The sequence below is a fragment of the Daphnia carinata genome, chromosome 1 (genome assembly GCF_022539665.2).
Source record: "Daphnia carinata strain CSIRO-1 chromosome 1, CSIRO_AGI_Dcar_HiC_V3, whole genome shotgun sequence".
Taxonomy (NCBI): Eukaryota; Metazoa; Arthropoda; class Branchiopoda; order Diplostraca; family Daphniidae; genus Daphnia; species Daphnia carinata.
The window spans coordinates 10,578,718-10,606,709 of NC_081331.1; the positions used below are offsets into that span (position 1 = coordinate 10,578,718).

The window sequence follows — 27,992 nt, forward strand, 5'->3', positions numbered from 1 at the left end:
ATCCTACTTCAATAAAAAACAATTACGGAACATTGCTTGTCTATAACCTAGCCGCATTGATCATAATGCGCTCTTATTAACCATTGGTGCGTATCAATCATACCCAACTGTAAAATTATCATGTTAGAAAGAAAAAAGGGCGGAAAAGTTTGAACAAAGCAAGAGAAAATCCAATCATCGCAGGTTGACAAACTTTGCCAACTGTAAAAATACGGTAACGGATGTATTTGTATAGCGTGTAAAAGAGAAGTGAAGAGCGGCTGAGCAGACAGTCGAAATCTTTGTGGAACATATCGCTCAGCAGTCTGGCCGAAATATTTATTCCTTTTTTATATTTTGTATTCTATGCGTTATTGTTATACTATTTTTTTTTTCCTTCTTCGTCGTGAGTTTAAAAAAATGGGGGAGGGGGTCTTGGATATATCCCTCCCGATGTCGACTAGAAAAAATCAATGCGCTGCGTGCGGAGTGCATTCTGAGCTCACCCGCTCACGCCAGCTGCTGGCTTGAGCGCTTCACTCGATTCCGTATATTTCCGCAAGTTTGTTGCAACCGCCTGTCCCAACCATTGGCGGGCCTGCCTCGTATATATAGCGTATATATATAGCGAGCTTTATGCTATTCCAGCAGTATGAAGGCTATACTAGCCGCATCTGGGAATCGCATGATTCAATAGCTCTTCTCTGTTATATACATACCCTAGTGTTACTACACTCGATCTATATGGCCCCCGATGTTGTGTGCATGTCGAGTCATTTGTAATGTGGAGCTGTCTCCCTCTTTCCTTCTTTGTCTGTCTGCCCGTCTTTCATTTTTCATTTATTATGCCGGCTATTATATATGGCACATAATACTATAACTATAATATAGCAATTTGACTATATACAGTGGAAAGGGGTAGTCATATTCTGCGTCCTCTGATGCTCTTCTATCCCTATGGTGTGTGACATTTCACCGATATTCCTAGGCCGGCATGGCAAAAACTTAACAGGGAAGGGAATTGCGGAAGACGAGCGTTAATTGATCCAGCACCCACGCCAGTTGATGACGGCCGGATTCCTTTTTTTTTTTCCCCTCAGCACTTCTCTCTTTCTGTAGCAGGGAAGGTCGATGACAAAAAGGATATAAAAGGCTGTCGAGCGAAAACTGCTGCTGTCCAAGATCTTCCGTCGACCGGATCAGTAATACAGCTACCATCAATAAAAAGACGGAGCAAAAAGTTAACTAAAAAAAAAATGTCCTTTTCTTCAATTTGCCGCATATCCGACCAGGCTTCATATCGATTCGAATGGATGACAGCTACTAAATGACTTTTTCTTCCGCATTTCCTTCATGTTGTTGCTTGACTGTATATACAGGCCAAGACCCCTAGACATTTATCCGCATTGTCCACCTCGTTCGATACACGTACCGCTGTTGGAACACTTACATAATGTACGGCAATAGCGGACATTTCCTATTTTTCGGTGGGGGACATGTTTCACTATTTTTGAATGAACGGATTAGATGTGAGCAATCTGATTGTCGTCCTACACCAATCATGCGCCCCCCAATGGATGTCTCTCGCATAAGAAGGACGTTACGTATGGATAAGTATGTTATAGTCCGTCGATGACGAACGAAAGAAAGTCATGGACACTCAGACATGAGAAAATCCATGATGCGGTAAGAGGAACTAGTATATTGTGGATCGATAATAGGCTCTCTCTCCTAGTCCAACTCTTATTGCCAGAAGGAGAGCGGCGGAGGGGAATCCGCGCATGATGGACGACTAGTGCTCAACGAGGAGGGAAGAATAAAAAAAGAAAGAGGGGGGAGCACAATCAAACGAAAAACACTCCTTAGCGGAATCTTGGGAATGGCAATGCGGGATTTCAAAATGGAGGCTTCCGCTTTGCGACGAAAGAAAAAATGTTTAATGACACGCAAAACATTAGGAACAATAAATAACCTCGACGATTCGTTTAAACGTTAGCTTCACTGTGTGTGTGCGTGATTGTTGGAAACCCAAAAAGATTTTCTAAATAGACCAACACACAAGGAAGCCCAAAGACTGCGTTGCGTATAAATGTACAAAGTTGATTTGTGATAAAGCTCGTGGTGAAAAGATAAAAAAGGAAAGTGTGTGGATCGATCGAGGGCGAAAAAAAGTATGCAGAACAGTCAGCACGGCAAATTCAATTTAAATTCCCTTTCTACTTGCTTTTCTTTCTAGAGAGAGGGTTGACAGAGAAATAAAGTTCTTCGGGTGATTTTGGCTTTCCTTTTTGTTTGTGTACGAAAACAAATGATGACACAATCGTTCAAACAAACAGCAATTTGTTTCACTCCCGAAATGAACAGAAAGGTTTTTTTCAAAAAAGAAAAAAAGGAAAAACTCACAAAAGTGGCATTGAGATTTTTCCCAAATTTTATTCTCATCAATGTTTTTCTTTCGCGCCTGGCAGTCAATGAATAAAAAGAGACAAAAGGGAATTGATTTAAGTTTTTGCCTCCTCATTTCTAAAGGAATGGCAGCGATTGGAGATCCAAAAAAGAGCAAGAAAAAAAAAATTCAACAATCAAAACAAACAGCCCACCCTTCCACAACCTCAAACAGGTGCTTCACGTCATCCTCGGGAGACAATATTATTGACTCAAGACAACAACAACAAATAATCGAAAAAGAAAATGGGGGAGTCTAAAACTCATGGAAATTTTATTATTATTTTTATACTGTTGGTTTTCGTCATTATTCCTCCCAGTTAAAAATTTTTTCAAACGATTGCGCGTTACCCGCCAGCACCAAACTGGGAAATGAAACACAAATGCGGGATTTTTATAACTTTTTTCTTGTCGCTTTGCTGTCATTATTGATGGACTTTCAACTCGTGTAGAAGAAGAAAACAAGAATGTGTATGTGTGTGTGTGAAATTTCAGGACCATCGAGAGAAGTAACGACACGAAAGGAAGCCAATCATAAATGGAGAAATAAGAACAAGGTGATGATTGAAAGAATTTTCGTTTTGTGTGTGTGTATGTGTGTGGGGTGTCGCAGTAAAATGTGTGACTATTTCGTGTTTAAAAAGTTTTTTTTTTTTTTACAATAATGAAATAGGAAGAAAAAAAAAAGAAACAGCCAATTGAGAGACACGAGCTGCTAAGGGAAACGAAAGGACGAAAGGCTTATGCTTCCCTCCGATAAAAAAGATGAACAACTCGTGGGCCAAAATGAAACAGAAATGACGATGACGATGAAAAAGGAGAATTATAACAATCATAATATGACGATGAGACAACGACGACACCACTGGCGCTATGAAAAGTCAACTGTGGCCGGTCGATATTTTCCTTATCGATTCCTAATAATAATGAATTGAGAATGTTTGCATCTATTTTGATAATATTAGAATAAAAAACATAAGCAGACGGCAACCGCAACGGCTGCGTCTATTAATAATAATGCATCACAAACGCCAAATAGGAGGGCTTTATGTTTATTGTGGGTGGACAAAATAGACGAATAAAGAGGGAGAGAGAGAGATAGAGAGAGTAGGGATCAGGAGGCGAGTGGGTGTCGGGCTAGAAGGAGCAATTCAACAATCCCCAAACACACACAAAAAAAACAAAGAGGAAGAAACTAGTATTATTATTACATAGGGAGGAAAAAAGAAGGTCAACATAAACATCATTCGAATTCGTTTACACTATCGACAGCCACTAACGATGATGTGTGGTGTGTATGTCTCAATCTGCCACTTCCATTCAAATCGAAATATCTAATTTTGAATACAAAACCCAAAACAGAATTGCAAATCGTGAACACAATTCAAAAAGGGAGAAAAAGCATCAATTCTTTTACAATTTCTTCTAAACCGTCTGACACACACACACAGTTCCAAGACGAAGAAAACTATTTCTACACAAAATATTTCAACAAAACTTAAAAAGAAAGAAAGAACGAAAACCAAAAAAAAAAAAAAAATTCTTGTCAACTCCTTCTGTCTGATTTTCTACACACGTAACACACACACACACACACACGCACGCAGAGTACGACTTCTTTATAGACTCTCTATGGCTCTTTTGTGTCTCTACGTTTTCAACTATGACTATAAACGAGATACATTCCTCTTTTAATAATGTTTTTTTTTTCCCGAGTTCACTATCTTTTCGTTTCGTCATCATTTCAGGTGTTTCTTAAAACTCTCAACCTCGATCGAGAGAGGCGGGAAGCTACTGAGCCATACAATAACACGCGAGTGAGGAGGAAGAGGCAAAAAAAAATCGTTTTGGGCATCATGAATTACTACAAATAAAACGAATCAAATGAAAATTAGGGAAAGGAGATAATCATCGGAGGGCTAAACCCTAAAATCTGCAATTGAAACCAAAAGAAAAAAAAATCGTTGTGGGTCGCAGAAACGTGCATACCTGCCCACCCCCGCAAAAAGAAATTGATAGAGCACTCGAGTGCAGAGAATCAATGGCTGGCGAAGGAAAAAGGTCTGAAATATTTCGCAATGACGTCGAATGAAAAATGGAGTCACCATCCCGATTAGTGTGTGTTTATGTGTGTGTGTGTGTGAACGAACCCGTAAGACCGCGGGGAAAGGAGTTTAAGTGGGGAGTTGAAAGTTATTGCAAGTGAGCAAAAATGATTGTGGGGAGGATGCCACGATGAAACGAGAATGGAGCGGATGGGAATTACAGTAATAGGTAATGTAGTGGGAAAGGTAAAGGAAAAAAAAAATCACAAAAAAAATGCCACCATTCATTCTACGGAGGATGCTAATGGACTTGGTGGAACACACACCGCCACTACGATAACAAAATAAAGAAATAGGAGCAAAAATTCTTTTTTTCCCTACAGCTCAACGGAACCCCATCCAAAAAAAACTAGGGGCTTTTCTTGATTAACATATTTTTTTTATTTCTTTTTTATTTTTGACTTGTGTACTACCAAGGTCTTTAAAACCTATACCATGTGTCTTTCAGTGAGTTTTACTCAGAACTGTGATTTTATGTTGCTTCAGAAGTGTGTGTGTTTCCGTTTATCTTAATTTATTCGAAATCTTCTCTGACGGAAACCCCAAGATCTCTCCTCACACCCCGAAGGGAAACGCTGCATAGTGACGAGCAATAGCCAACCCGGCCAATCAAAATGGGAGAACAAAAACGAATAGAAAACAAAACGATGGCGGAGTGACTTTGGAAAGAAGGGGAAAACAAAAAATGTTGCTTTCGACTGCCCTTTTTTTATTGTTGCTTCAGAAGGCAGTGGAGAGAATATTCCGTCCAGCGGCTCTCAAGTTATTGGCTACTTTTTCGTTTGTTTTAAAACAGTAAGTCGTAAGAGCAACTCTTTCCCCTCCCATTTCACTGTCTGGTGAATCCCAACTCCTTCCGGAATCCCGCTTTTATCGAACTCAGTGTGTGGACGTGGAGGGAATAGACGAAACGAAAAGAAAAAGGAGAAGAAAGAAGACCTCGTCAACCTGTCGAAGTCGGTAGACAAGAGCACGCAGGATGCGAATAGAACTGGACGAGAGATAACGAAAAGGAAGAGTCGGGCAAATCGGGAATTCCAGTGTACGAACTTTTAATTTAGAGACCGAGTGGAAAGAATGAAAGAAAAGAAAAGAAAAACATAAAATAAAGAAAAATAAAGATAAGAGAGGAGGGGATAGGCGAATGCTGCGTGTGGATCATCATAGTTTTGTTGTTTGTTTGTTTTTTAAAGCCGGAGAAGGTTAGCTAGAAGTGGAGGCCAGAGGTGAATCCGCGCCTGGATGAGCTGGACTGCGTGAGTTCCGCATTCCGCCGGAGGAGCCCAGGCTGGTGTCGGGTCGGAGACATCCCTGCAAGGTGACCATCAGCTTGCGCGATCCGGCCTGGTTTCGATGCTCGCAAAGCCAGATGCCTTGCCAGGTGCCCAGCGCCAAACGGCCGTCGCTGATCGGCAACGTCAACGACGATCCCAGGAAGCAAGCTTTGACGTGGGCGGGCTGTTTTCATCCAATATCCGCATTGTCATCATCACGTGTTGATTGTTTTACGATCGTTTTAGGGCGTGCGGATGGACGTAGCAAAAAATCCGATGACAATCCGGAATTCCGGTCGAGGAGATATCCGCGCGTGTCAGTGGGGAGAGGGGTGGAGTGATGGGGTTTTCAACGATCGTAAAGTTAAAAAAGGATTCGAAAAAAAAAATAAATAATAAATAAAAAAACCAAACAAGGAAAACAGAATGAAAAGAAAAAGGGCAGTGAGGAGAGGCGGTAGAAAGGCAACAAAAAACAGAAAGAAAAAACACATTGAGTTACGGTGATTCTACTAAAAGCTGCTAAATCTACGTCTTTGTAAGTCTAATAATAAAATCTGAATATGGAAAACTAATCTAGTCTTCAAGCCACATCAAATTTGACATTGAATAACCATAATAAAAAATTCAAGTTCAACTTTCTAACTAATTAGACTTGAAAAAGTACCCACCATATCGTCCGGGCCTTCACATGAATGCCTGTATGGCAAGCCCTGTTCACAAGGGGAAAAATATACAAGGAGAAAATAAAAAAAAAAAGATTTCTTATAAGTTTTTGAATGAAAATGAACATTTTGGAAATTTTCCCACCTCAGGGATAATTCGATTCAACATCATTTCCATATCATCCCTGGAAAAATCATAAAAAATTCTTAATGAGTGATAAAACGATAAATGACACAATGCTGGGGTTTACCTGACATCTGGATCCCAACTTTCATTTAATGCTAAACTAGCTGATGTGTGAAGTACTGAGAAGGGGAAAAACAATCAATAAATATTGCTTGCGTATTGGTCAAACATGTATAAAAATATACTTTGAAAGTGAGCGAGTCCCACAGAAAACTGTGAGATTTCAGGTATGAGTCGCAGCACTTCCTCTGTGACTAGGTGGACCCCACGATGCTGGGGTCTAAGATTGATCCTTCTCTGAAACCAGGCAGAGCCTATTTGGATACCGCTGGAACTACGGCTGGATCCGGGTCCACCTCCAGTATTGAGTTCACAACTCATTTGAAAAGCAGTCTCGTGTTGGCTCTACGTCAGTTCAATTTCAGGCACACCACTTTTTGTACCACATTCATTATAGGGTTGGAATTCAATCCCTAATTTCTACACTCTTTTTCTCACTTTGCAACGACGGCGAAGGCGCACACTGAACGTTGATGGGTCCAGCAGTCACTCGGTAAACTATCCCATTTTGCACGTATGAATGGCATCTTTCTTCATTGGGTAATAGAAAGATGTAGGCATCATAAATGTTGATCACCCCTTATTCCTTTTCCAGCACAAAATGATCCAATTCATTTTCAATTTACGTGATATTTACTACTACAATACCAAATACTTCCACGAAATTTAGTATTCCACCGCCATTACTACACTTTTGCTTCCCAGTTCTGGCTCTGCTCACGACAGTTCACCCGATTCAATATTACTGCGGCTAGATGGCTCCTTCTAGACGAGAAAAGAAATTTTCGATTAATTCACTTCTCATTTTATGTTGTTTAAAAATTCCGTGGCGTTGCGCAAGTAGCTAAAAAAAATTTAATAATTTATTCTGATTGGTATAAATATATTTCGCAAATGTGATAAAAGCAGATTATGAGCTTAGCAACCATGGCAGCAAAATCCCGCCCTGACGGTACAGGCTGTAACCTTCGTTCCAACGATACTGTTTAGCACAGACTGTGAGGTTTTCGATTTTCTGTATTTCCGCAGTAATTTTGCGACATGCTGTTTTTTCCGTAACACACTACAGTTTCCCGTGTTACACGTGGTTCTTATCCTAGGTGACCAAGTTAAAATTATACTAGAATAATTGATTGTTTTCTAATCGTGAGAATAATAAAGTAAAGAAAAAGAAAATCAAATGGAAAAAGAAATCAATCAAGCAGAAAGTGACACAATAAAAAAAGAAAATGAAATTGGTAATAGTGAGCTGAATGTCAAGAAAGAAAGAGAAATGGATCCAAATGAGCTTGAAATAAAAAAAGAGTATGAATAAATTTACAAAGTTCATAATAAAGTGATTGTATATGTGACGATGATTGTAAACATACTTTCAGGTATTTGCTGAGCATCAGAGAACGAGTATTGTGTACAGAATTACTGTCTGAAAAGGATCGTGTATTGATTGATGGCTCAGAAAAGTCTAATGAAAATGTAGCTGACGCAATCCAAAAAGGAGATTTGAAATCTATGTCAGTCAAATTAAAGGGCCAGAACAAAAATCGTCCACCTCCAATGAAATTTGATATTACTGATAGAATATGCCCATCCTTAGTAGATGTGGCTGTGGATGAAGAGCCATCAGCTTGCCCTTACAATCCCAATTGTCGTTATAGGCATGATATTGTAGAGTATATGAAAGAAAGAAAGCCTGATTTATTACCTGGAGGATGCCCAAATTACCAAAATAGTGGTAGATGTTCAAGGGGCATCAGCTGTCTTTTTGGTGAAGAACATGTAACACCTGAAGGAAGAAATAAGAAGAACCCTAATCCAACCTCTCCTGGTTCAGAGTACTACAATTTCTTATCAAAGGATCTCCAAAAGTCTCTGAGGAAGAAAACATATAACTTTAAAAAAGCAGAGAACATTGTAAAGAAGAACAACAAGAACCAATGTAAGGAAGAAGTCACTGAAAATGGAAAAGGAATAGTTGACAAAGCAGAAGCAGAACTTGTACATGAAGAGCCAGCTGCAAAGAAAACAAAAGTAGAAATAGGACCAATTACTGATGAAGATATGATCCGTTTGAAACCTGATGAGAAGAAAAAGGTATTCTATATATATTATCTAATGAATGGCAACATCAGTTATATTGAACATTTCCAATAGATTGACTGGAAGGGCAAGTTGTACTTGGCGCCCTTGACTACAGTGGGAAATTTACCTTTTAGAAGATTATGTAAAAAGCTTGGAGCTGATATTACTTGTGGCGAAATGGCCATGGCAGAGTCTCTGGTCGGAGGTGGCCAACAAGAATGGGCTCTGGTGCGCAAACACAAGTCGGAGGACCTTTTTGGAGTTCAGGTACCTTATTTTACATTTTAATTTCTTCACTTAATTTCTATTTGTCGATTATCGCTTTATTAGATCTGTGGCGCAAATCCCTATATTCTTGGTAAATGTAGCCAACTACTCGAAGAGAACACCGAAGTTGATTTCATTGACCTCAATCTTGGCTGCCCAATTGACATGGTTTACCAAAAGGTACCTCAGCAACGACCCTTCTTTTTTTCGTTAATTAAACAAATGATATAGACATTTCTTTGGCAAAAAATAGGGTGCAGGCAGTGGCCTAATGCGTAGACGTGGGCCATTGGAATCCTCGATAAAAACCATGTCGCAACTACTTAAAATTCCTTTCACTGTAAAAATGCGTATGGGCGTTTATACAGACCATCCAATCGCCCATCAGTTGGTAGAAAAATGCCGAGATTGGGGAGTCTCTATGTGTACTGTGCACGGAAGGTCTCGCGAGCAACGGTACACCCGTCTGGCCGACTGGGATTACGTCCGGAATTGCGTCAAAGCTGCAGACCCCATGCCCATATTTGGAAACGGCGATTTAATGTCCTATGAAGACTACGAAAGAGTAGTGGAACAGAGCGGTGTTGCAGGTAAATAGTCGCGTGATAAGACCCCTCTACATTATCTCCCTATAATGCTCATTGGTGGTTGACGACGCATTCTTCGTACAGGCGTAATGATTGCTCGTGGGGCGTTGATCAAACCGTGGATTTTCACCGAGATCAAGGAGCGAAGACATTGGGATATTAGCTCTAGCGAACGATTTCAGTATATGAAAGGTACACGTAATAGTTTTTTTAATGCGTTCTTATTGGGATGAATTACCACCGCAATTCTATATTATGTTGATTTTCGATTTCGTTTCATTCCTTAAAAAACAGATTTCTGCAATTTTGGACTTGAACATTGGGGATCCGATTCACAGGTAATTCCAAACAACTTCTGAAAAATATGTATTGCGACTATTCTAACGCTTTAATTACTTGGCGTAGGGTGTTGAGAGGACGCGTCGGTTCCTTCTCGAGTGGCAATCATTTGCCCATCGTTATGTGCCCGTTGGTTTACTTGAAAGGCCACCTCAGAAAATGAATCTACGTCCACCACCTTTCCGAGGTCGTGACGACCTCGAAACGCTGTTAGGCTCGCCCAACGCTGGCGATTGGGTTCGGATTTGCGAAATGTTCCTTGGTCCCGCACCCGACGGGTTCCAATTCCTGCCCAAACATAAAGCCAATTCATGGAAGTGAGCAAACATGGACAGTCGGTATCCACTCGGAATGCATTATTGCTAGTCGAGGCAAGTACTAACGAGGAATAAAAAAACCAGCCAGTACCAGCCATTACCGGATTTCAGCCATCTTATTGCACGACACCGCAGCCATGGCCTTTATCCTAATCCTTCCATAAATCTCATAAGTGACACCAATAAAATAATAATAATAAAAAAAGGCCAAAAGAAACAACTGACGTATGGAGTAATAGCCTTTAGACGGAATTTTATTGGCAGATTGCACGAGATGTTCCGTATTTAAATGGCAACCTCCTTGGCCTTTCGGCACTTTTACATTACGAAAAAGTAATACGCGTTATTTCAAAAATCGTTATGTTGCCCGTCGTGTCGTACGGAGATCGGAATGGACTTTTTTTTTTTTTTTTTTAATACTTCTAGGCTAAACTAAGAAGGTGAGCACATAAGTCATAAAATTCATTTATTTAACTCAAAAGAGCACTTGAGATCGCGAATGTTTGCACAGTTTTTAGTTGAGTTCTGTGAAACTTTCGAAGACCGAAGCAAAAAGACATAGACAAATTAGAACAATTAAAAAGGCAAACGAAACAATGAGCGGATGATTCGGAATACTGGACACCAAATCGACGTGATCTGGGATCGACGTAGAACGGATTTGACGAATAACCGTGAGTGGATTCATGTGGGTCAACTCAGGTGAAGTATTTGGAATCGCCGTTGGAATGAACAGGCCACATGCACTCACATCCGGAATGAACTTCCTTGGTAAATAAAGTCCAGCAAGTTGTTCCAATTTTTCTTTTGGCTATTTGAATCGTTTTAGTGCGTTGGACGCAAGCCAAACCTGATTTCAGGCACATCTGTAAAATGATTTTATTAGAACATGTAACGATTTGCAGTGGAAAATTTTGATTAAAAATCAAATGAGCACTGAAAATACCTGTGAGCCATCGTGATGCCCGCGGTGATGAAGCTTGTCGGCAGTATGTTTGCACTCGATCGAATGGTAAAACGGAGGACGAAATTCGTATTCTTGTTCGTCTGAATCCTTCTGAAGGTCTACTCTGTGATTGACAGATTGACAGAGCGGCTGATAGTCCTTTGATGGTTCCGCCCAATATTATAAAAAAAACAACGTTTTTGTTAGGTAATCTACGATGGAAAGGATTTCTAAAATCAAAAAGTACCGGCAATGATTCACGATCTCGCGACGAAGATGTTCGCCAGTTGCGGATGGCGTGTTCTCCGTACGCTTCGTTCTTCTATAACATAATTTGAAATGAATAAATGTTTGTTTGTTATAGGAGATGCTGTGTTCACTTACCCGAAACGGGAAGGCATTAACGGGACGGTAAATCCACTGGACGAAAATCAAAAAGGCGACAAAGGCAATTTTGGGAACGGTTGAAGCCATGACTGCCACTGACATTTGTTTCAACTATTCACTGCCTTTTAGAGACGAATCCAATCATATATACCCTGCTGCTGTAGTGTGACGCCCCGAGTTTTCCGTCATTGTTTGAACGAGTGTGGTGGGAATTTCCAACGCTAGTATTCACGACCTCTCAACTTATGTGCGTGTGGGCAAGCTGCAATTTTGCCCGACAAAACTAGTGGGTGGGGCAACGAGGTGGAGAAACTGGAAACTTCGTGTAGGTTGATTATTTATCTAATATCTCATCTGCCCGCCATCACTACTGACAACAACACCGATTTCGGAAATTAGACTTTCAGCCTGTTGTCCACGTGATTGCCATCCAGTTCAACTGAGTGGACTTCGGTAGTTTAAACCCTACGTCTTTATTTTTAATCCCAACCGGAAATGGGAAATCAAGCAATTAATTGTCGGATTAAGTCAAGAATCTCGTGACGTCAACTGTGTATGCTCACCGTGCATTCGGGTTTAATTTCCCCGCCACGATTAGACGTTCATCGTGGCGTTACGTAATCACGTTCTCATCAACAACTGTACTCAATACCGTGACCGTTGCACCTGTTTTTCGTCTAGTCTTCAGTAAACTTAATCATGTCCCAAAATCGAACTAGATCGAGTTAAAACCAGGATACTAGTAGTTTATTTTTATCGATAACATTTTATTTTAACACTGCTTATTCGCTTATGCAAACAAAAAACAACCCACACAAACAAGAAAGAAAGTTGTTATCAACGATGATGCAAAAGCGTTGTAAATACGATTAACACTGGATAGTGACATGGTACGTCAATTTAAGATTTCATTGAGCCGTCGTGGTAATCTGTACCAGTTCATTCTAGTTTGCCTAATCCCTGTAACTAGAATAAATATTGAAAATGAATAATGATGTAGGTGCAGAGGGAATTTCCTAGTTCAATAACGTGATAATTAAGGTAAACTTTAAAATCACGAGATGGGGAAAACCCTGTTGAGATCCCCCAATTTCCAAACTTATCTTAGCCCGTATAGGTTGTTTCCCACGAGGTGATAAAGATGACAACAACCTGATCACGTTCCCTTGACACCGCTTCTGCTTCCATATGTATCGGTGTTTTTCATGCGGCGATAAATGTCACGTATGACCCACTACCTGAACAGTTTATTTCAATATTGGCATTTGTAAACGTGATCAGTAAGGAGTTTTGGACTGTCTATCACATGGGCGCATAGTGCTCATCGCTCCCAGTACAATTTTATATTATTAATTTGTTATTGGTTGGTGTATTTGCATTGTCTGAGGTAGTTCGCTTGAACTCGTTTCCAAAAAAAGCCGCGAAAAGCTGTTGTGTGTGACGTTACTCCAACGGCCAACAGATGGCGTTTACGACAAAGCTTCCCTCCTCCCATCTTTGCCTTCCTCTTGTGTGTATGAGTGTGTTCATGGTCGAAAGAGAATTTGTGCTGGGGCCAGTCAGCAACATTCACTATAGTGCTGGTGTGTGTCCCTGGTTAGTTGGTGGAGGAAAGGAGGAAGGAGACGGAATAAAAAGTAGAGGACTTCACTCCGCCCTTGAGGTAAGTTCACCAAATATGACCGACTCAAATCATGTTGTTGTTTTAAGAAGTATTGGTTTGTCGTGCTGTCGATGACGACAAGTTCGGACGTGCCTTCTAGTTGTGTTGTGTCTGCATCTTCGTGGGGCCCGTGTGTTGTTAGTGTCTTGTGAGTGTACATTGAACGCCCCACACGACGAACTACGAACGTGTGTTGTGTTTCGAGATAGCTTTATTTGTTCCCCTTTTTTTACGGGAAAAAAAGTGTCGATAAAGCCAGCTGCTGTCTCTGGTTCCAGCAATTTTGGCATTCTACCGGATTTGGCCTTTCTATCACCTTGTGTTTCGACCGTGTGTTTTGACGTGGAAGGCCTTTGTTTGGTATAATTATCATCTCTTTCTAACTTCCCCTTATTGTTATTTATTACGTAAAACATTCCTCAGAGAGGATTGTGAAAATCATTTGCTAAGAGCATTGAAATATGTTTGGAAAGCATGTCATTATGTTGTGACTTGTTCCGGTTGAGACAACGTCTTGAAACGTTTGGATGGAAAAGGATTTTGGTGTTGGCAGTGGAAATTTTGGGTGTGTGTGTGTCAGTGCATTCAAAAATAGGAAATCACAAGAGAGTTGGTTGCTTTCGACATAAACTCCCCGCATACACACACACACACACTTTGAAAAACTCGGCGAAGCAGCAGCAGCCATGTTGGTTTATTGGTTGAAAGGTGCCTCAGGGTTTTTTGGAAGTTTTCCTGGCCTTTTTTTTTTTTTTTTTCGTTTTCCTCTCATTTTTCGCTTTTTTAGATTCCAAGAGCACTCGAGCAAAGAACAAACTTGGGGAGGCGATTCTCAAATTCAGTTCTCAAGTTGTTTTATATTTCACTTTTCATTTCCTCTCTGGCGATCGCACTGTAACCTTGACGGTTGTTGTTCTCGTCCTTCATCAATTAAACTCAAAACTGGTATTCGACCAAAACTGGAGAATGTCTATGTTTTTTTTTGTTTTTTTCTGATCTCGATGGTGACTTTGACCCGTTTTGGCGTATTTGGCTATTTTTTTTTATCGTTACTCACCAATCGTCGAATTTGGTTATAAAGGCGACGATATTTACCGGTTGTTTTCCCATTGTGCCCGTTCCCGGCATTTTCCCCTCGTCCTCCCTCCCCTTCTTTTCACATTTTCTATGATTATTGCATTAGAGTAGGAGTTTCATGGTTGTTTTGGGGTTTTCATATTTTGAAGGCTGGTGCCTATGGCCATCTAGTGAGCGTGAAGGTTACTGCTTGGTCTTAGCCTTTAAGGGTCATTCGCCCCCGTTTCTTCTCTAAACAAAACAAAAACGTGACACATCTGCTGGCCTCGTACCATTTGTACCGTCAGTGCACACACATGTCTCAGCATTGTGAGATGGGGGTTTTCAACTGACTGCTTTGTCAAATCTGCTCCAATTTTGCTTTTTCCGAAAATGAAAACAACCTTTTTTTTTCCCCTTCTCTCAAACAAATTCTTTCTTCTCCTGTCGACAGCTAAATCAACAGCACTGCAGAGAAAGATAATAATATTGTCCTACTCGTGGGGTCAACGTTTGAAACAAACACCTTTTCGTTTTTCTTTTGTTCGTACGCGTGTATTCATTCTTTTTTCGGTTTTGAAAAACGAAATGCCAATCACTGAAAAGGAAAGGAAAAACAAGAAACTTTGGAGACTCATTAAAAAGGAATCCCCAAAACCGGATTCTTCTTTTTCTTAATAATAAAAAAAACACACACTCACAAACTTGCTTTTCAAGATTAAAAAGAACGGAGAGTAGCAAAAATGGTTCGCTTTTGGAATTTCGAGCTGCTTTGTTTTGTTGCGAGAGAATATTTTTCGTTAAAATATTCCGGTTTTATTTTCGTTTTTCTTGTCTATTTTACATCAGGTAGATTTTCTAGCTACTCTCTTTTTTTTTTATGAACAAAATACCGTAAAAGTTTAAATATTAGTTGGAGGGCGTTTTTTTCTGTTAAAATGTCTTTGTTATTCTTCGATTTCTTACCCCCCGCACAAAATAGATATGCGCCCCCACCGAAACTCTCCGTGAGACCATTGCACTGTGTGTGTGTGTGTGTGTGTGTGTGTGTGTGAGCTACAGCAGCATATTGATCCTAGCTCGAGGCTATGTAACACACACAAACACCATACTCCGGGTCCCGACATTTTTTGTTTTTCACCCCTCGTGAGAGAGAGAGAGGGTGGGAGTAGGGGGTATTAAATATCGAGGAAAATGCATTTTAGCTTTTTTTTTATAACAATAATAATTTCGACTTTTTTTCTTTAAAGCGGTCTGACAGCTGAGAGAGAAAAGGTGTTGGGAGACTAACAGAAAAAAAATGTGGTTATGGGCCTTTACATCTCGCGTTTCGTAACTGCACTGGTTCGTACGACATTGTAGACGGGAACATCCGGAGTATGGGCCGTTTTTCTTGGATGAGCAAACCTTCGGGCATTTTGTACAAAAGTGAGGGATGAATTCGAGTTCGATTTTTTCTTTTTTTACAGGGGAAAATTGTAAATTGCAGAATTTATTTTTAAGGGAAAAGGGTTTTATTCTTTATTGTGCACTGTCATCCTTGCGACTGCCCTCCTACCGACGCTTTTATTGATCCACAGCTACCCGAGTCTGTGTGACTGTGCACCCCCTTGTATGTTATCGTTCCATCTTAGTTCGATCCGCTCGAGTTTTAACATACCCCACCCAAAACCTCGCATTGTGTGACGACACGATCGATCGTCGTCATCAGCACGGACTTACTACCCATGCGTCCTCCACTCCACCCCCGAAAGGTCTGAATCAATGGGGGGAGAGGACTTTGTTTCGTTCGAAACAAGAGGGAGAACAGACCCTTTTAATAAATTTTCACTGTCTGGCCATTTAAACGGACCGATAGGCGCGCCATCTATCGGCCGAAGGCATTTTCATGTTTTATTTATATATTTTTTTTAAAAACAGAAATTTATCAAAGAAAACTTGTACAAAAATGGGTTTTCGACGGAAAGGCAAGGGGAAAAAAACAGGAGGTAGGAGGTGGAGTTTGGGTGTAATAGTTCCCGTAGGGGAAGAGAGAGAGTTGGAAAAGGGAGAGACCGTGAGGGGCGTTCGGGTGTAGGGGCGGCCATTTCCACCGAAACCAGCCAGTCGGCTGCCAACCTGCCTAGAGGGTTGATGGGTGTTGTTTCGACGGGCAGAATAAGGGAGAAAAATAATATAAAAATTCTATATATTTTTTTTTTCCCTTCTGCGTTGAAATTGTATTCCACTCGGGAAAGCTTAACAAACGATCGTGTCAAGGACAACAGTGCAGGAGCTACAGTGTTGTTCAGCCTGGAAAACTTGTTTCCATTGTGGTCTCCATGGTGATGTTTCCGTCCATCCGTACGGACGTTTGTGTGGTGGTGTTGGTGGCCTCTGATTCCGATCTAGGATAGACAGAAAGAGAGAGAGAGAGAGAGAAGTATAGTTTGTGTTAGTCCGTTTTGGACGATTGTTTGCAAGTTGTCGGTACGGTTGGTTGCCGATACGTTTTGGGAGAGCCAAAGAGAGTTAGAAAGTGACCTTTTTTACACTCTCAAATTCATGGAAAGTGAAAACGACAGAAGAAACAACAACAAAAAAAAAAGCGCGCTTTCTAGTGTAAATTCGAAAGAGAAAAGATTTTTTTTCTTCCCTCAATTCTCTTTCTTAACTTTTATTTTTCGAAAAAAAACTATTCTAGTGGAAACCAGCTCTGACCGTGTCGGTCTCTCTCTCGTCGTCAAGTGCATTCGATGTTGAATAGAGTCGTAGATTTTTAATTTTTCCGTTTGAGCCAAAATAAAACAGCACAACAGTTACACAAGTGTGTGTGTGTGTGTGTGTGTGTATCTCCCTCCGAGCTACAGATATATACTTTACTGAAAAATATATCAGATAACTGCGTGAAACGCGTCAACGTTTCTTTGTGTCGCGTGTGTGTATGTGTCCCGTTGTGTAATCATTTCCGCTGTGGGAACAAACAATGGAGACGAGGTAAGCAGACAGGCCGCTATTTCTTCTTTCTTTGCCTTTAGTTGTTGGGGACCTTTCTTGCGTGGCTTCTCCTCCGTTTTGAGTGTTGGAGCGGAAGTTGGCTAGAAGAATCCTGCAAGATGGCTGTGTGTGTTAAGGAGAAAGGGAATAGTTTTTTGTTTTTTTTACTACCCTTCGGCCTGTCTGTGTGTGTCCGCGCGATCAAGTATTGATTCGCCATCGACTTTTGTGTGTGTGTGTGTGCAGAGCCGACTCCCGGAGTCGACTCCACACTCATTTTCCCTATTTTAGCCCTAGACACACACACACACGCACATTTTCCTCCCTCCTTCTACTCCACTTCCTCTTTCACCATACTTTTTTTTCCGTTTTCTCAATCGATATGGCGCACGCAGCGCACTGCTCAATGCTTCCCAGACGAGAGGGGCGAGGGAGAGCTTATAGCGTGAAGAGTAGAGGGGGAAGGGAACAACTAGAAAATATTTTTATCCCCTCTCTTAGGAGAAATCTTGCCCAAATCCAATGACCTCCCCCCTCCTCCTCCCTATATTCTAATTAAATACCCGTCCCTGCGCATATGCGAAAATTGAGAAAGAAATTGGATGCTTGTCAATCCTCCATTTACCAGCATTTTCAACTTAATTTAAAACATCTTTTTTTTTGGCAGATTGTTTTTTTTTTCAAAATCGTTAGGAAGAATCTGATGATATTTAAAAAAAAAAGGTTTGACCGACAGAACCCCCCCCCCCCCTATCCTCCCCCATCTGAAAACAGCTGCTTGAACCTGGTGCAGCTGCTCAGCCCTGGGTGGTGGCGATGATGATGAAGAGCACACAAACGTAAAAAAAAAAAAAGAGAAAGAGAGAAAGGCCAGCTGTGTTTTCGGCTTGATTCAGGGTGTATTTTTCGACCCGTGGTGGAGTTTAAAGGTCCAACACACGACGACATATTACACACAGGCAACGGAAGGCCCGTGCTGTGGCTCACGAACACTACCCCCTCACCCCACCCGAAGGAGATAAAAAAAAAAAACGAAGGGTGGGATATGAGAGAGAGGAAGAATATCGGTTGGGTTGGTGCGCAATGGAGGAAATATCATGCGAGATAACACGTTTACAAAAACCTGGAGCTTTAGTAGCCAACAGACTCCCCCCTCGGGCACTACCGTCTCTTTGTCCCGATGTTGTGTGTGTGTTGGTGGTTGGAAGTTTTTGTTGTGTTCCTGCACTGCATAGAACTGTTGAGGGAGAGAAACAGGAGAGGACAGAGAAATTTTTTGGTGGTGGACCTTAAAGGTTTTCGAAAAGAAGGAGAAGCAAAACGATCTGCTGGAAAAAAGAAAAAGTTCTTATAAAGAGGTCACGAAGAAAAAAAAAATAATAAACGGGAAACTTGTTTCTTTTTTTTTCATGTGTATATAAATATCCCTGCCCCGAGCCTTACAGGGTTATTTTGGAGAGCGTGAATACGTTCTGCCTCACGTTAACAAAAAAAAAAAGTCAAAACCCAAAGGGCTTCTTTATCCGCCGGTTCCCCTTTTTTTTTTTTTTTTTTGGAACTCATGGGTAAATAAAAAGCAGCTGGGCACAAGAGATAAACCTTTGAAAAAGAAAAATGAGTTTTAATCTTATCTTTGTGTTATGTGTTTTGTTTTTATTTTACCGGTTGTGAAACGAGGAGCCTCCTTACGTGTTCAAATGGATTTTCAATGTAGTCAAACCTTAGTAGAGATCCCCTTCTCCATTTTTTTTCCCTCGTGTTGTTTTGACGTTGGGAGTTTTTTGGTGGGGAAACTTGCGCGCATCCGGTGTTCCAGCCGGAACAAGTTTGAAGCAGATGATGGTCATAAATACGAAAGGGGTTCGCCATTTGGGAAAATTGGGGAGAGAGGAACAAAAAAAAAAAATGAATAAGAATTAATTTTTTAATGATATTTTCTTTTTTGTTATTTTATTTTGTTTACATTGCAAACCAGTAGGTATCGCAGTAATCGCTCGGGCGGAATCCTCGGCCAGCAGAGCGGAAGCAGTGCTAGTAGCACGGCTAGTAGTAACAATTCGGCCAGTACAACTGCCTCTAGTGGAGTGTCTATAACTTGGACGAGGAGTTGCCAGGTAAATTGAACACTTCACAATTGAAATACTTTTTTTATTGATTTAATTTAAAAAAAAAATAGGCGACTTGCAGTAAGCAGCCTTGCTTGAGCTGCGCGGGCAATCCTCTATTGACGCCGGCCAACAGTCCAGCCGCAGCAGCAGCCGCAGTAGCAGCCGCTGCATCCGCAGCTGAAACGGAGCATCGTATTTACTTGCGCAGTCACCGGCAGCGACGCAATCAACAGCTGCTGCAAATTCAACAACAACAGCAACAGCAGCAGGTCGCCAATTTAACCCTGCGTCCATGGACGCGGTCCCGTGCGCAGCAGGTGCTGCACCACTATCAGCTTGAACAACTTCATCCGTCTCACACCGGTATATTATCACGTCCTCCGATGTGTTGTCAACTTGCATAACATTTTTTTTTTTTTTTTTTGCAGGTGTCGTTTACCTGACCAACCCCAGCGAGCGGGCTGCCAGCAAAACGGGCATACCATTGGTCCAGCAATTACCACCACCGCCATTACCACAACAACAACAACAGCAACAACAGAACGTCCGATTGGCCTTGGCCGCTGTCACCAGAGCCTCATCATTGCCCACGGGTACGAATAATTTGATAGGACTCTTTTGTTTTGTTTTGGTTGACGACTTTAGCTGACCTCAAACTTCTTTCTTTCTTGTTTTTGTCTTTCCTGAGATACACAAACAAAAGATGTTGATGGGGGATATGAATTAATGTTGTTTAATATTAATTGATTTGCAGGTGTGGACCGGCGTCGCGTGACGCGTGGGATGACAATGGGTCAGAAGGTTTCTGGCGGAGTTAAAGGCCTGAGCGGTCGAGAAGGCAGTCACTCATCGCTTGGAGGAGCCAAACCATCCAATTCTCGGCATGAGATGCCACACGATTTTACCAAACCTTCGCGGCTGGAAGCCCTGCTCGACATGCCGCCCACATCCAGGTACTTTGATTCACATATTTTATCAAAGAGTTTTGTCGTGGAACATATTTTGTTTTTTTTCTTCCAGGGAGGTGGAGCTGAAACATGCATGGAACGCAGACGACCGGTCGCTCAACATCTTCGTCAAGGAGGAGGACCCGTTGACGTTTCATCGGCACCCAGTGGCTCAGAGTACGGATTGCATTCGCGGCCGAGTGGGTTTCACGCGCGGTCTCCACGTCTGGGAGCTCAATTGGTCGACACGCCAACGCGGCACTCACGCTGTCGTCGGCGTCGCCACCCTCTCGGCTCCGCTACACTCGGTCGGTTACCAAAGTCTGGTGGGAAGTAACGACCAATCGTGGGGCTGGGATCTTGGCCGGAATAAACTCTATCACGACTCGAAAAACCAAGCCGGAACGACGTATCCAGCTATCCTCAAGTCGGATGAGAATTTCACCGTTCCAGATTCGTTTTACGGTACTCATTTTTAATAGATAAACCGATGATATTTTATTACATATATTTTTTTTTGTACATGATAACTAACTTTCTCTGTTTGTTATTTTATCCTTCTAAAATCAATATGCAAAAACAAAAAAAACAAATAGTCGTTTTGGACATGGACGAAGGAACACTAGCCTTTGTCGTCGACGGACAGTACTTGGGCGTGGCTTTCCGAGGTCTCAAAGGAAAGAAGCTTTATCCGATCGTCAGCGCCGTCTGGGGGCATTGCGAGATCACTATGAAATACATTGGTGGACTTGATCGTAAGTTTAGCTTTCTTTTTTAATTTTTAAACGTCCACCATTTAAATTCAATTTTCAAAATTTTTGCAGCCGAACCGTTGACGTTGACGGATCTGTGTAGGCGAGTGGTGCGCCAAACGGTAGGGAAACACCGACTTGAAAGGCTGGACGAGCTCAACTTACCGCCGGCCCTCAAGAGCTACCTACTCTACCAACACCGGCGATGATCCGTCTTAGCGCAGAAATGAAACAAAAAAGTCCATCAACTTTGAAAACAAAAAAAAAGATAATTTTTTTTAGGAAAAGATTAACAAAAAAAGGCCCATCCAAGAGTATAGAAACATTTTTTTTGATTTGGACTCTTGAAATGACCGATGATTTCCAATCTCACTCGACACATCAGAGGAATATAGATCCTGAAAGATAACAAAAATAAAAAGGAAACTCCTTCGCCGAAATCTTGTTTTTATATACGAAGAAGAAAAAAAAAACCAAAAAACAAAATTTGACCATCATCATTCTGATCATACACACCCAACCCCCGTGGATATGAAAATATTGTCTGCCCTCCTGTTTTTCCTTTTTTTTAAATAATGTGTCGGTTCCCTTTTATTTCTGATTTTTCAACCCCCACCTCCTTATACACTTCCGCCAGACTCTTTATGCGTGAAACGTTTTGGAATGATTTTGCTTTTAATTTGTGTGGGGATGGGAATATTTAGGACCTGGGAGCTCAAAAAAAAAAAAAACAACTGCAGTTTTCAACTCCTTTTTTGTTTCTATAAGTCCATTTTTTTCCTGTTTAATTTTTTTCATTTTAACTTTTTTTTTTTTTTTTTTTAAAGAAACTGTTTACGTATGTGTAAGTCTGTGTGGATGTTTGCGAGACCAAAATTTTTTTTTTTTCTTGTTCCCAGAAGGAATTCGTTTAGGTTTTGACGCCCTCTCCGTGAAAAAATTGAAATTGATAACGTTGTCATGTGTGTTATGCGGCATGCCAAATTTTGTGTAATTCGGACGGCTCGCAAGAAAAAGAAAAAAAGCAAAAAGAAGCATTTTTTTTATTGTATGCATGTGTGCCTGTAAGTGTGTGTATTGTACGTCTTTCCCTTTAAAAAAAACGACCGTGTGAACAATCTCCTCCCTATTTCCTCATTCTGTTTTTACTAGTTTTTTTTTTTTTTTTTTTACATTACGAAACCTGATAAAGCAGCGAGTAATAATCGAAAATGCGATTTTCTTTTTCATAACTCTCGTGTCCTGTGTCTTGATTTTTAAAAAAGCCTCATTTCCCTCAAAAAAAAGAAGAAAAAAAGTATTGAAAAACACACAGAATCTTTTATTTTTCGTCCTTGCAAACATTTTCTTTTTTGGTTGGTATGAAGTGATCCGGTAGTTCTTATTTAAGTAAGGTCGTTGTACAATTCTTTTTTTCTCCCTACCCCCGTGCCCATCGTGTCTTAATTTCTCACCTCTCTATGAAGGAAAACAAAACTAAACAATCTTATTCGTATGACGTGTGCAATTTCTTCAGTCTCGAGTTTCAAACAATGACGCAAATCCGGATGGAAAGAGACTCGAATGAATAACGAAAAAAAAAATATTCTCATCTGCTTTGTCTTGATTATCTTCAATCCAATTTGCATTCGTTGTAGATTTTGTAGCAATCAGCCAAATTTCGACCATGAATCGCAGCCTCGGTGAAGGTTCCTTCCGGATAGAATGATTGAAAACGTTCCAGAACTGCCTCACTGTATTTTTTTTTTCGAAGATTAAAAGCAAAAAAAAAAATGATTGTTAATAAGATTTAAAACTCGTTTTGTTGAAAAGAATTTTCGTTTCGTGTTTTGGAAAACCCACCTGCCCAGTTTGCCAAAGACCTTGCCCAATTGGCCGTAGTTGGATACTAGTCGTCTATTGGCTGAACAGACGGACCTTTGGAAGCAGACAAGTGGCCGTTGGAGATCGTGATGTTCAGTAAAATCATTCTATTTAATCAGAACTAAAAATCGTGAACCTTAATTCATGAACATTTTTAGAACATGATTTATTACCAAAAGTGGAAGAATGGTGGCTGCAACTTCGTAAGTCAAGGTCTGAATCCCTCCCTGGCCGAGATTGGTAAACCATTCTTGGAATGGATCTGAAATGGCTCTTTTCTTCCGGCCGGTAGCAGCTGCTGTTGTCGTAGTTATTTGGTTAAGGATGTCCTTCAAAAATATTGATCAAAAATTGGATGAAACGTGAACGAGATTTTGCGTGCAGACGAAAATAAAAAGTGAAATACCAACCCGCAAAAGATTGATCAGAAGCATTAGGCCCAGTAAAGCTACTGCATTGCTGCCGTTCGACCTATGATAAGGAACCAAAAAGAAAGAAATAAGCCATTGGTGCAAATGGTATTCATGCAAATAAATAAGAAAATAGAAGGGAAAATAGGAAATGGCTTTTCGATGCTACATCAGATTCCCGTACTCAATTTTTACCTGTATCAAATTGAGTAGGTAAAGGAAGCCCAACAGAGATACGGCTGATGTGTTCAAATACGACCTAATTTAATGTTATTTATTTATTACCTAGGTCAATCAAATCTGAGGGCGGAAGTGGATGAAAGTATGGATTTCTCGAGAGTACATGAAAATATTGAATTACTTACCCTCCTTGTCCGTATCCTCCTCCTCCCCCATGACCATATCCTCCACCATAACTAGCTCCTCCGTGTCCATAACCTCCTCCACCGTGTCCATAACTTCCTCCACCGTAACCTCCTCCCCCGTAGGAGGAAGCGGCGGCCTTCGAATCAGCTGCTCTCGACGATATTGGAGAACTCGTACCTTCTTCATCTGAAAATGAATAACATATTTTTTCATGTTTCTAAAAGAAACTGAATAAGAATATGAGTACTTACGACTCGTCATCGCCGAAAAGGTAGCCGAATGGTCAGTTAGTCCACTCATTTGGCGCCAAGCATCGCTAGCATCGTAGGTTCCCGAACTACCACTCAGGGTCGCGATGATAAGCACTGCTGTTAACCAAGTCCGCATTGCAGGCAACTTACTACTTCTACTTTTCTCGTTCTCAATCGCGATACTTTTCTGAACAAGAGCTTGCTTACCGCCACTATTTATACGTTTCCCATAACGTCCACGTAAAAATTACCGTTAAGGTCAAAGGACTGTGAAAGAGAATTCTTTTTTTCATTTCGTTTTTCCTCTCGTCTTTGTTTGGTACACAAATGTTGTTATCTTGAAGACATTTCTAAAGACGAATTTAACGGGCATAGCTAGCGAACGTTGACCGAACACACTGGACCCAACGTAAAACAAAGATGGACGTCACGGTTGTGATATTTAATAATGAAACACTAGAAAGGTAACGGAAGTCGACAACTTGCAAGTGGTTATATTTATGTCTGATGATAAATAGGAGGCCTATGGTTACTGAATTCAATTAAATTCAAGTAAAATTTAATGTACCATGGTCTACGACAGGCACAAAAACAACCCTTTACGCATTTTCCAACTTACAAAAAGTTTCTTAACAGATGCCATTTTATGTTTCAACAAGGAATGCGCTTAAAGATCGAAATTAGATATCGATAAATCCCAGTAAAAAAATCTGATGAAACCTCTCCTGACGATGTGCTTCAACACTCATTTCCCTTAAGGGCTAGTCCTTGTTCGGCCATGCCGCCGAAAGGCGGCTAGCGTTCGTCATTTGTTTTGTCTTCTGTTGCCTACGGCTTAAGCGGTGGCGCTGTGTCGCATTAGTACCACGCGCCATCTATCTTGCTCGTCGGAGCCCGAAACTCTGAATTGTCTTTTTCGTGCCGCTCGTGGCAGAAGTGTAAGTATCACTTTTCGTATTCTGTATTTTGTTACTTTTATTGCACACCTGGCAACAGTAATTGTTTCTTTCAATTGAAAAATATTGGCTTAAGATCTTACGTTTAATTTGAACAAAGTGTTTACCGTTTATGGTTATTAATAGTTAGTTTTCTGGGATTGGTAAACGCTGGTAGTCGAAGTGGGAATGACACATGGCACATGAGGTTACTTGGGCGCCATGTTGGGATTCTAGCCGGCCTTTTTTGCATATTGTTGTTGCATATTTGGTCTCTTGTGGTGGCTTATTCGTTCTCTCTGATCTCATCTTCGAGTAGAAATTGCTGAATTACTTTAACGGTTGCCATTACTGTCTATCTACTGTTAGTTCGTAAGTTATTGGCAACTGCGTCCACGTAAATTAGCTCGAGATGGGATTAGAATTTTTCTAGATTTTGTAAACATTAAATTGTGAACTAATTGAGCATTTGTTTTCTTTAGTGTTTATTTGCATCCATTCCCCTGAACTTGTACAACATGGCAGAGCTTGAAGACACCCAGTTTGAGTCAGGGGATTCTGGAGCCTCAGCAACTTTTCCCATGCAATGCTCTGCACTTCGCAAAAACGGTTTCGTCATGTTGAAGGTTGGTAATGTTTTACCTCAAATTTGAGAAAATTATAACTGTTTTTTTTTGTTTTCTACAGGCAAGGCCTTGCAAGATTGTTGAAATGTCTACGTCCAAGACTGGCAAACATGGCCACGCCAAGGTCCACATGGTTGGTATAGACATCTTCAATGGAAAGAAACTTGAAGATATCTGCCCATCTACTCACAACATGGATGTCCCTGTTGTAAAGAGGGAGGATTTCACTGTAATTTTGTTGATTAATTTTCAGAAAATTGGAATGTGAGGTTGATCATTTTTTGCCCTAGCTGATTGACATTTCTGGTGATGGATATCTTTCAATGATGAATGACAACGGAGATTTGCGTGAAGATCTCAAGGTTCCAGATGGAGACTTGGGTAACCAAATCCGAACTGATTTCGAAAACGGTCGTGAATTGCTTGTGAGTTTCTTCTTCCTTTTGATATGGAAATTACCGTAGTTTTCCTTTGAGTAACCGCCCTGTTTTTTTTGTAGTGCACCGTGCTGAAAGCCTGCGGTGAAGAGAGCGTTATTGCCGTTAAAGCCAACACAGCTGCCGAGAAGTAATTCACATACAAATCGTGAAGCGTTTCACTTCCAACTGGTTACCAATAAAAATGGAGAGAAACACGAAAAAAAAAATAAACGGGAAACAGCTGTGGATATTGGATTCAAATTCTACTTTTCTTTCTTATCATTTTGCCTCCTGCTGATTGAATGTTAATCTTGGTGAGAAATGGGTATCTAACCTTGTTGCCTGGTTTCATTGAAGAAGTTCATCTTGTTCTGAATTACTATTACCTCCCTCGTTCGATCCAATGGGTCAATAGACAGACTTGTTAATGAACGCTACACGCTATTCTGCAGTTAATTGCAAAATGGTTGTTTTTAATCTTACTTTACTCATACCCATTTCCCATGCAGCAAACGAAAGAGTTCAATAAATCAATTTCAAGCACTTCATACGAAGTATTAAAAGATAATTCACTTCAAATTTTTATTTTCCAATCAACATGTGAATTGAAGCAAAACGGGCAACAACGATGCTTGATTGGGTGTGGATGTTTTATACTTTACAGGAGGGGGAAAACTTGGTTGAATAAGGAAAATTATAGGAAGATGCAAGTAATAATAATTAATATATCAGTTAGGGATCGCTTTTGCCTTGTCGCTTCTGCAAAGCATTTGCCAAATCTTCACTAAATGCTTGCTTTTGCTTTTGATCGGCCAACGGCTGAATGGAACGTAGACCGTTAACAATATCCTTGGTCTTCCCAAAATAGATTTCATTCAAAGTGTGCCTGATTTTGTTTTCCATGTCTTCGACCAGACGGCCCATATTTACTATGTGCGACGAAGGTTCACTAACTGTTCCATCTTGTTCCATCTAGAATACAAAATGTCCAACAAATGAATCAGAATTGCGTACGATTGGAAATTTAAAAATTCCTACTACCTGACGTGTTAAGCTTCCACCAAGATTCATCGTACCGGAACCAGGGCGACTGGTCTGCAGCCAAAGCATTACTGTCGACGTCAGTTTATAGTGCGCCGAACGACCAGTTGACTTTTCTTGCACTTCAATGACATGGATCGAATCCCAGCATCCTTTAATATTTCGTGCACCATCACCGGCTCGTTTTATGAGAATAACTCCAGCAAAACCATGATCCAAGTCCCAAAGGTACACAGAGGAGACTCCACCTTCAAAATACATTTGACGATATTGATCAAATGCAGCATTGGCTTCTACTTCCAGCCTGCGCAGTCTGTCAGTTGGCAGTGTTCCATCTTCAAGATGTGGTTCGTAGGTGTTGCTCCAAGGGGAACTTTAAAAAATAAAATATTATAATAGTAAATGTGAAACCTGAAGTAGACAATAACTACCGATAAGAGTCTCCATCACGGTTGTAATCACAGAGAAGGTAGTCTTTTCCTTCCTTCTTATCACGGGCAATTTTTAGTGGTTGGTCCACAGAAGACAGAAGATCCTCACACAGCTCAGGAACTAGGTCAATCAGGTCACTGAGATTTTTCTCAATCTGCTGAGGTGGGAGTCGTCGCATCAGGTCCAACGCCCGGTTCAATTGCTCCTCCGTCTGGAAAAATAAAATTGAGCAACATCATAGAGCGAATCGAAAGTGTAGTTAAAATTCGGACAGTCATTGTAGAGGTCAAAATGGCAGTAAAAAAGATTTTTCCATCTTTAAAACTTACCATTTTCCAAAACTGACACGAATGGCAGACTTTTGTGATAATAAATGAAACTGAAAAGGACTTCCGGCCTGCCTTTTTCCCAGGAAAACCAGAAAAATGGGCGAGGTGACTGAAGTGTTTCAGCGGTGTGACAAACACATAATGTTGTTAAACCTACTGTTGCGCTAGCACATAGAAATTA

At 40.8% G+C, this 27,992-nt stretch overlaps 7 protein-coding genes across 9 annotated transcripts; 3 read left to right on the forward strand and 4 right to left on the reverse strand.

The window, feature by feature from the left end:
* Positions 1 to 3,415: 3,415 nt before the first annotated feature.
* On the reverse strand, positions 3,416 to 7,136 carry LOC130692967 (UPF0047 protein YjbQ-like). Its single transcript, XM_057516068.2, has 5 exons — positions 6,841 to 7,136; positions 6,720 to 6,774; positions 6,614 to 6,653; positions 6,475 to 6,516; positions 3,416 to 5,987 (listed from the first exon to the last, which is right to left on the reverse strand). Exons 1-5 carry the CDS (start codon positions 7,034 to 7,036, stop codon positions 5,733 to 5,735), a joined length of 588 nt encoding a protein of 195 aa, XP_057372051.1. The 5' UTR covers positions 7,037 to 7,136; the 3' UTR covers positions 3,416 to 5,732.
* A 592-nt stretch (positions 7,137 to 7,728) lies between these two features.
* Positions 7,729 to 10,509, forward strand: LOC130692481 (tRNA-dihydrouridine(47) synthase [NAD(P)(+)]-like). The gene is made up of 8 exons (XM_057515599.2): positions 7,729 to 8,020; positions 8,092 to 8,806; positions 8,867 to 9,061; positions 9,125 to 9,241; positions 9,315 to 9,651; positions 9,733 to 9,840; positions 9,943 to 9,986; positions 10,054 to 10,509. The coding sequence occupies exons 1-8, from the start codon at positions 7,896 to 7,898 to the stop codon at positions 10,306 to 10,308; spliced, it is 1,896 nt and encodes a 631-aa protein (XP_057371582.1). The 5' UTR covers positions 7,729 to 7,895; the 3' UTR covers positions 10,309 to 10,509.
* A 244-nt stretch (positions 10,510 to 10,753) lies between these two features.
* Positions 10,754 to 11,864, reverse strand: LOC130693015 (uncharacterized). Its single transcript, XM_057516117.2, has 4 exons — positions 11,635 to 11,864; positions 11,498 to 11,572; positions 11,251 to 11,409; positions 10,754 to 11,170 (listed from the first exon to the last, which is right to left on the reverse strand). Exons 1-4 carry the CDS (start codon positions 11,737 to 11,739, stop codon positions 11,003 to 11,005), a joined length of 507 nt encoding a protein of 168 aa, XP_057372100.1. The 5' UTR covers positions 11,740 to 11,864; the 3' UTR covers positions 10,754 to 11,002.
* A 4,621-nt stretch (positions 11,865 to 16,485) lies between these two features.
* On the forward strand, positions 16,486 to 21,371 carry LOC130692592 (protein gustavus-like). 2 transcript variants are annotated; one of them, XM_057515740.2, is made up of 8 exons: positions 16,486 to 17,332; positions 19,308 to 19,446; positions 19,509 to 19,803; positions 19,869 to 20,033; positions 20,195 to 20,393; positions 20,461 to 20,852; positions 20,984 to 21,142; positions 21,212 to 21,371. In XM_057515740.2, exons 1-8 carry the CDS (start codon positions 17,322 to 17,324, stop codon positions 21,346 to 21,348), a joined length of 1,497 nt encoding a protein of 498 aa, XP_057371723.1. In that variant the 5' UTR covers positions 16,486 to 17,321; the 3' UTR covers positions 21,349 to 21,371. The 2 variants fall into 2 exon arrangements, with proteins under 2 accessions (XP_057371723.1, XP_057371731.1); XM_057515748.2 differs by having other exon boundaries at positions 19,311 to 19,446.
* Positions 21,372 to 22,499: 1,128 nt separating this feature from the next.
* LOC130692890 (keratin, type I cytoskeletal 9-like) lies at positions 22,500 to 24,594 on the reverse strand. 2 transcript variants are annotated; one of them, XM_057515993.2, is made up of 6 exons: positions 24,030 to 24,594; positions 23,778 to 23,964; positions 23,413 to 23,473; positions 23,176 to 23,331; positions 22,982 to 23,109; positions 22,500 to 22,872 (listed from the first exon to the last, which is right to left on the reverse strand). In XM_057515993.2, the coding sequence occupies exons 1-6, from the start codon at positions 24,163 to 24,165 to the stop codon at positions 22,752 to 22,754; spliced, it is 789 nt and encodes a 262-aa protein (XP_057371976.1). In that variant the 5' UTR covers positions 24,166 to 24,594; the 3' UTR covers positions 22,500 to 22,751. The 2 variants fall into 2 exon arrangements, with proteins under 2 accessions (XP_057371976.1, XP_057371968.1); XM_057515985.2 differs by lacking the exon at positions 23,413 to 23,473 and adding an exon at positions 23,608 to 23,671.
* Positions 24,595 to 24,836: 242 nt separating this feature from the next.
* Positions 24,837 to 26,557, forward strand: LOC130693033 (eukaryotic translation initiation factor 5A). Its single transcript, XM_057516142.2, has 5 exons — positions 24,837 to 24,967; positions 25,447 to 25,590; positions 25,652 to 25,819; positions 25,881 to 26,015; positions 26,090 to 26,557. The coding sequence occupies exons 2-5, from the start codon at positions 25,483 to 25,485 to the stop codon at positions 26,159 to 26,161; spliced, it is 483 nt and encodes a 160-aa protein (XP_057372125.1). The 5' UTR covers positions 24,837 to 24,967; positions 25,447 to 25,482; the 3' UTR covers positions 26,162 to 26,557.
* A 109-nt stretch (positions 26,558 to 26,666) lies between these two features.
* Positions 26,667 to 27,898, reverse strand: LOC130696433 (F-actin-capping protein subunit beta-like). The gene is made up of 4 exons (XM_057519514.2): positions 27,812 to 27,898; positions 27,482 to 27,693; positions 27,051 to 27,423; positions 26,667 to 26,981 (listed from the first exon to the last, which is right to left on the reverse strand). Exons 1-4 carry the CDS (start codon positions 27,812 to 27,814, stop codon positions 26,742 to 26,744), a joined length of 828 nt encoding a protein of 275 aa, XP_057375497.1. The 5' UTR covers positions 27,815 to 27,898; the 3' UTR covers positions 26,667 to 26,741.
* Between the last annotated feature and the right edge of the window lie 94 nt (positions 27,899 to 27,992).

What these genes read in the sequence shown, in the direction of transcription:
- LOC130692967 (XM_057516068.2), bottom strand. Translation starts at nt 7,036, where the DNA reads ATGAGTTGTGAACTCAATACTGGAGGTGGACCCGGATCCAGCCGTAGT. An exon ending in GGGACTCGCTCACTTTCAAA is followed by an intron (nt 6,775 to 6,840) that starts GTATATTTTTAT and finishes TCCCCTTCTCAG; the next exon opens with TACTTCACACATCAGCTAGT. An exon ending in TGAATCGAATTATCCCTGAG is followed by an intron (nt 6,517 to 6,613) that starts GTGGGAAAATTT and finishes CCTTGTGAACAG; the next exon opens with GGCTTGCCATACAGGCATTC.
- LOC130692481 (XM_057515599.2), top strand. Translation starts at nt 7,896, where the DNA reads ATGGAAAAAGAAATCAATCAAGCAGAAAGTGACACAATAAAAAAAGAA. An exon ending in AGGACCTTTTTGGAGTTCAG is followed by an intron (nt 9,062 to 9,124) that starts GTACCTTATTTT and finishes TCGCTTTATTAG; the next exon opens with ATCTGTGGCGCAAATCCCTA. An exon ending in GGAACAGAGCGGTGTTGCAG is followed by an intron (nt 9,652 to 9,732) that starts GTAAATAGTCGC and finishes TTCTTCGTACAG; the next exon opens with GCGTAATGATTGCTCGTGGG.
- LOC130693015 (XM_057516117.2), bottom strand. Translation starts at nt 11,739, where the DNA reads ATGTCAGTGGCAGTCATGGCTTCAACCGTTCCCAAAATTGCCTTTGTC. An exon ending in GAGATCGTGAATCATTGCCG is followed by an intron (nt 11,410 to 11,497) that starts GTACTTTTTGAT and finishes GAACCATCAAAG; the next exon opens with GACTATCAGCCGCTCTGTCA. An exon ending in GGCATCACGATGGCTCACAG is followed by an intron (nt 11,171 to 11,250) that starts GTATTTTCAGTG and finishes ATCATTTTACAG; the next exon opens with ATGTGCCTGAAATCAGGTTT.
- LOC130692592 (XM_057515740.2), top strand. An exon ending in ACTTCATCCGTCTCACACCG is followed by an intron (nt 19,804 to 19,868) that starts GTATATTATCAC and finishes TTTTTTTTGCAG; the next exon opens with GTGTCGTTTACCTGACCAAC. An exon ending in AGCCTCATCATTGCCCACGG is followed by an intron (nt 20,034 to 20,194) that starts GTACGAATAATT and finishes ATTGATTTGCAG; the next exon opens with GTGTGGACCGGCGTCGCGTG.
- LOC130692890 (XM_057515985.2), bottom strand. Translation starts at nt 24,165, where the DNA reads ATGCGGACTTGGTTAACAGCAGTGCTTATCATCGCGACCCTGAGTGGT. An exon ending in GGAGGATACGGACAAGGAGG is followed by an intron (nt 23,672 to 23,777) that starts GTAAGTAATTCA and finishes ACATTAAATTAG; the next exon opens with GTCGTATTTGAACACATCAG. An exon ending in GTCTTTGGCAAACTGGGCAG is followed by an intron (nt 22,873 to 22,981) that starts GTGGGTTTTCCA and finishes AAAAAAATACAG; the next exon opens with TGAGGCAGTTCTGGAACGTT.
- LOC130693033 (XM_057516142.2), top strand. Translation starts at nt 25,483, where the DNA reads ATGGCAGAGCTTGAAGACACCCAGTTTGAGTCAGGGGATTCTGGAGCC. An exon ending in TAAAGAGGGAGGATTTCACT is followed by an intron (nt 25,820 to 25,880) that starts GTAATTTTGTTG and finishes TTTTTGCCCTAG; the next exon opens with CTGATTGACATTTCTGGTGA. An exon ending in AAAACGGTCGTGAATTGCTT is followed by an intron (nt 26,016 to 26,089) that starts GTGAGTTTCTTC and finishes TTTTTTTTGTAG; the next exon opens with TGCACCGTGCTGAAAGCCTG.
- LOC130696433 (XM_057519514.2), bottom strand. An exon ending in CGTGATGGAGACTCTTATCG is followed by an intron (nt 27,424 to 27,481) that starts GTAGTTATTGTC and finishes TATTTTTTAAAG; the next exon opens with TTCCCCTTGGAGCAACACCT. An exon ending in GTGGAAGCTTAACACGTCAG is followed by an intron (nt 26,982 to 27,050) that starts GTAGTAGGAATT and finishes TTTGTATTCTAG; the next exon opens with ATGGAACAAGATGGAACAGT.